General features: G+C 35.0%; 1 protein-coding gene across 1 annotated transcript in view; it reads left to right on the forward strand.

Moving 5' to 3' along the window:
• Dnttip2 (deoxynucleotidyltransferase terminal interacting protein 2) overlaps positions 1–436 on the forward strand; it is a 10,582-nt gene extending 10,146 nt beyond the window's left edge. The window contains exon 7 of the mRNA XM_004635751.2: positions 110–436. Coding sequence (XP_004635808.1) covers positions 110–203 — 94 coding nt within the window. The 3' untranslated portion in view covers positions 204–436. The remainder of the gene's footprint in view (positions 1–109) is intronic.
• Positions 437–5,606: the final 5,170 nt, after the last annotated feature.

Raw genomic sequence — 5,606 nt, forward strand, 5'->3', positions numbered from 1 at the left:
GTATATATAAAACATGAACACATTTTTGACATTTAAAACATTCCAAAGTTGTATTTCTGATAACCAATGTGTTGTTCTTCAGACTTAAAGGTTTGATCTTTCTTTTCAGATATAACCGAAGGAAGTACTCAGAGATCATGTCTGAAAAGGCAGCAAATGCAGCAGGAAAAAAATTCAGAAAGAAGAAGAAGTTTCGCAATTAATATTTATGAAGAAAATCCCAGTATTTTACATCTTCCCTTTATTTGTAAAAGATGTTTTAAAGACTAATATTTGCACACAATTGATAGACACTGGCTCTGTTTAGGGATTTTGGTTTGAAAATAAAGTTGACTGACAGGGAATCAATCACACACTCCTTTTCTACAAAAGACCCACTCTGGCTTAGATTTTAAGGGTGAAAAGCACCTGAACCATTTTAAGATAATATTTTTATCAGGTCAAAGAACTTATTATGTACTTATTTATATATACATACATACTTGTACAGGGGAGTTGGCAGAGAGGCAGTGCTCTATAATTAGCTGCAGATTCAGATCCACAAAGTTGGTGAAGTTGAGATACAGAGATCTACTTGTTTCCAGCTTACAGGTTACAACTGAAAATGAATGGATGATAAGAGCATTTTGGAGCCAGTGTTTGTTAGCATAAAACCAAAGAACTAAGTGAAATTATAAAGAAATATTAAAAGAAATTTCCCAAGAAAGTGTAGAATATAATGGGAAGATGTGTACAAAACTGGTTTCTTGGCACCAAAAAAGAGTAATTGATGTTACCTACATTTATTGTTTAAAGCAAAACAGGATTGAAAACTAGGATTTTAATTTGGCCAGAAGGTGAAGTGGCTCAGTTTATTTCTTCTCCCTTGGCACAGTGTACATTCTGCCTTAAGTTGCTTCCTGCCACCAAGGACAGTTGGTCATCTTGGTGAGTTGCAGCCTCTTGCATCATTGTTTACTGTATTTTTATTTTCCTAGCATATTTTGGATTTCAGTTAAGTGTAAAATCTCATTTTACTGTTTGGGGTCACAAGCAACTTTGTAAACACTAGAAACAACAGTCACTTTGGTGACCTTAGGGAAGCATTTATATTTTCTTTTATAGAAAAACTACTTTTATTCCAAAAATATGTCTTGTTTTCTGTGTAATACAGAATCTCATCATGACAGGATTTAAGTATGGAAATAGGAAGAAATAATATTTTTGTAAACTATTTAGGGCTTGGATTTTAAATGACCGCAATTCTCATACTAAACAAAATCTTGGTTTGTAGCCTGTGGTGTTATTGGGAGTTGGTGGAACCAACAGGAGTAGGGCCTATTGAAAGGAAACTTAAGTCCCTGGCGGTATCCTTGAAGGAGGTTATGTGGGGCCCTGACCCTATTTCTTGTATCTTGGCTACCATGACATGCTGCTTTTCCAAAGTCCTCAAACATGACAGAGCGGAGCAGTCCATGTGGACTGGTAAATTTTTCCTCCTTTAAGTTGATTATTTTGTCACAGATGGAAAGATGACATCACATGGTCACATTTATGATTGGCTTTTCTGACTTACCATAATGTCTTCAAAGTTTGTTGGGTAAATCAGTTATTTCAACGTTTTGATTGCTAATATTCCAAGTATACTACATTTTATTTTATTATTTGGGTTGTTTCTATAGCTTACCATATGTAAAATATTCAAATGACAAATATAAATTATTCAATAATTACTGCATATGTACAGCTTTTTGTTATCAAATGTGATGAGCTTCACAAATTAGTAGCTAAGGGTATACTTTTAAGTAAAGGTCAGTAGGTAGAAAACTTCTGTGTTTTGTTCTCTTGAATGATCCTGGCCTACAAATACCTGTATACCTCAATGTGTGATGGGGTCAGGATAACCCTGTTTGTTTTTGCAGGCTTTAATTTCACTTACCAAACAACTCAGTATAATATAAAAAGGAAACAAAAGTAAAAACTATGAAAGATATGGAGGAATAATTTTTGAAAACACAGATAAAGTGCTGCTCTATACAAAACCACAGCAAAAATCAGGGAAAAAACCACTAGAAACACAAAAACAAAACTCACAAATGTGGTCAGAGCTGCAGACAATCCCTGGAGTGGCTCATTAGGCCAGGTATAGGAACCTTATTTCTGATCTTTCCCAAAGCAGAAAGAAACCAATGTTAGACCAAGGAAGCTGAAGCGGGAGGATATGCTCAGAGGGAGAGATCTGGGCATTGGAGGCTTGTATGTCCACATGTAGTCTCTGCTGTTCTTGAAACAGACCAGTTCGGCCAGCTACTCTCTTTTTATAACCCTATTTTAAATTGACCATATTTTAAGTTGAAGATGCATTTAATACACCTAATGTACTAAACATTACACTGTGGTCTAGTTTATCTTAAATTACTCAGAACACTTAAATTAGCTGCTTTGTGGACAAAGTTATCTTAACACAGGTTTTATAAATGTCAAATGTGCCTGTCATGTAATTTATTGAATACCTGTATCCAAAGAGTGATGGCAGTACAGCACACTAGTCTTAATATATGTTCACCCTTAGGATCACATACTGAGTAGGAGTTGTGGATCACTGCCACTCCCCAGAATTAGGAGAATGTCAATAGCCCAGGAAAAGGAATGATTTTCAAAGTGCAATTTCTGTTGAAATCAGATCAGTTCTCACTATTATAAAGTTGAGTTATAAGTCAAACCATTTTGAATCGCACCATTCATTTGTGAGTAATGGTTGCAGTTGTCTTGCTTTTTTAAACAAAGTAACTCGAAAAAAGTTTATTTTTTATGTATGAATTTGCCTAATTTGGACATTTCATAAAATGGATTCATATAATACATGGTCACATTTGTGATTGGCTTCTCTGACTTACCATAATGTCTTCAAAGTTTGTTGAGTAAATCAGTTATTTCAACGTTTTCATTGCTAATATTCCAAGTATACTACATTTTATTTTATTATTTAGGTTGTGTCTATAGCTTACCATAAAAAATAATGCCACTATGAACATTCATGTACACATTCTTGAACAGACATTTTCTATTTTTATTGGTTTGGGTTTTGAGATAGGATCTTGCAATGTAATTCACGCTCCCTTTAAACTATGTGGGCAGGGCTGGCCTTTAACTTGGCAGCAGTCTTCCTGCCTCAGCCTCCTGAACGCTAGGATTACAGGTCAGTGCTATGATGCCCTAACCTGAGCATTTTTTTTTTTTTTCAATTCTCTTGGATATATACGTAGAAGTGGGTTGCTGGGTCATATAACTCAAATGTTTAACTTTTTGAGGCACTGCGAAACTTCTAAAGAGGCTGTGCCATTTTACATACCTACTATGAGGGTCTCAGTGTTGTCCACATTTATATTATCTGTCTTACGCCCCTTTCTATCATGATTTTGAGCTGAGAAACTGTTTTACCATTTTCAGTAAAGGCTATGAAAATATCCAGAGATATAAATAAATATGCAGTAATAGTTGTCTTACTATGAGTAACTTACACTAAAGTTTTCTCTTTTTTTTTTTTTTTTTTTTTTGATATGCAGGACTATATAACATATACTAGATGAACCTTTATTTAAAGGTCATTGAAGATTTCTATGAAACAGTACCAATCTTATGTTGAGTTATACGCATATTTTTCATATATATGTGTATGTGTGTATAAAAGACAGGGAAGAAATAATATAAAGTCAACAGAAAATGGAAATACACTTTTTAAAGTTTCTAATACTAGGAGAAAATATCATACGATGTCTTTTTAAATAAATTGTAAGTCAAAGATTAAGTATAAATCTTAGAACAAAAATTACGATTGAGCAGTATTCAGAAAATTAAATACTAATTAAAAATTAAATGTTTCAAAACAGTTGAACTAAGAAAAACTTTTCATGATAGCAAAGAAGTACTAAGAGTAAAACATAAGATAAATATTGTAATGGCAAATAAATGACCAGCACTTTTAACAGTTTGAGGATAGGATATTGCACAAAGTTCTAGTGTGTTGTGGATATGTATAATGACCGTGACAGTTACTGGTGGCCAGGTGTCACTTGTGGGACTGAGCTACAGCTATTTCTTTGAAATCCACCCTGTAGGCTCAGATGGAATCATGACCCATAGGGTGGAAGAGAAGTCCATTTGTAGAGTGTGCTGGTGGAAATAATTTGCTCCTGAACACAAAAGGATAACTGAAAGACTACCATTGTATACCTCTTACTCTCCTGTGTTTAATTGTTTCCCCTATTTGGTGGGTTCTTACCATTCTCATTCATGGGACTGTGATCAGTTTGCTCCCTCTCTAGAACATCATTTAGTAGTTTGTGTAGGCTTGGCTTTGTCATGAAATTCTTTAATTGTTCTTTATCATGGAAGTATTTCACTTCTCCATTATACTTGAAAGACAGTTTTGCAGGGTATATCAGTCAGGGTTGGAATTTATTTTCTTAAAGACTTGAAGTACTTTGCTCCATGCTCTTCTTGACTGGATGGTTTGTGAAGAGAAATCTGCCATTTTTTGGTGGGTTTTCCTTTAAATGTGATCTGTTTCTTTTCTTTAGAGGCTTTTAGTATATTGTTCCTGTGCTGAATTTGTGGGATCTTGGTTATTGTATGTCTGGGTGTGATTTTAATTGGGTTGATGTTATTTGGAGTTCTATATGCTTCGGTTACTGAATGTCAGATTGTTGCCCCATATTTGGGAAGTTTTCTGCTATTACTTCTGCCCATATTCCTTTTATATCATTTGTATTGACTCCTTCCTTCTCATTGATGCCTATATCTTGCAGGTATTGAATTATTTTTTCCTGCATCCTAGTTGTTTTTAAGAGATCTTTTCTTACTTTTTCACTAGCTGCAATTTATGTCTTTAAGGTCAGAAAGTCTATTACCACTTTCACTCAAATGGTTTTGCCAGCTTGTGATTGAGGTTTTAATTTCCTGTATATCACTTTGAATGTTTCATACATTCTATTTCTTTCCTATATTGCTTATTCAGGAGTTCCATCATTTTTATATTCTGCTTATTTTTTTATTTTTATTTTTTTCTGCTCTATTTTTTTAAATCAGTGTATTCTTTTGAAGCACTTAGTACTTCTCTGATTATAATTGTCACTACATTTTTTAGTTCAGAAATTATTTCTGATCTGATTTCTTCTATACCTTTGTGCAGTTGTTTCTTTACTTCCAACACTATTATTTCAGAGATATCAGGTGTGTGATTTCCAGTTTCCTCTATGCTAGTGTCTTCTGCATTTGTATTGGGTGGACTTGGGGCCTGAGACTGCATTTTGTTCGTTCTCTTTGTCATTTTGTGTACCACTATCTTCTGACCTTTGGTGTAGAGCTTAGACATAGTTATTACCTTAGCACCAGGTCCGGACCTACAAAGTTCAGATTCCTCCAGGTGGGTGTTGCTTGGATCTGGCTGGGGTCTCGCTGCTGTGCTCCACTTCTGCTGCAGCCATTGGAGTTGAACCCTTTGTGTCACTCTGGCAAGATGTTCTGCTCCTGAATCAGCTGGGTGGGTCTTGCCTTTAGCCTCTTTGCAGGGAATTCTGAGAGTTTGCACACCAGGCCTGTGCTCTGGGTTTATTCAGGATCCGGTG

Source organism: Octodon degus, unplaced genomic scaffold (assembly GCF_000260255.1).
Source record: "Octodon degus isolate 3935 unplaced genomic scaffold, OctDeg1.0 scaffold00074, whole genome shotgun sequence".
Taxonomy (NCBI): domain Eukaryota; kingdom Metazoa; phylum Chordata; class Mammalia; order Rodentia; family Octodontidae; genus Octodon; species Octodon degus.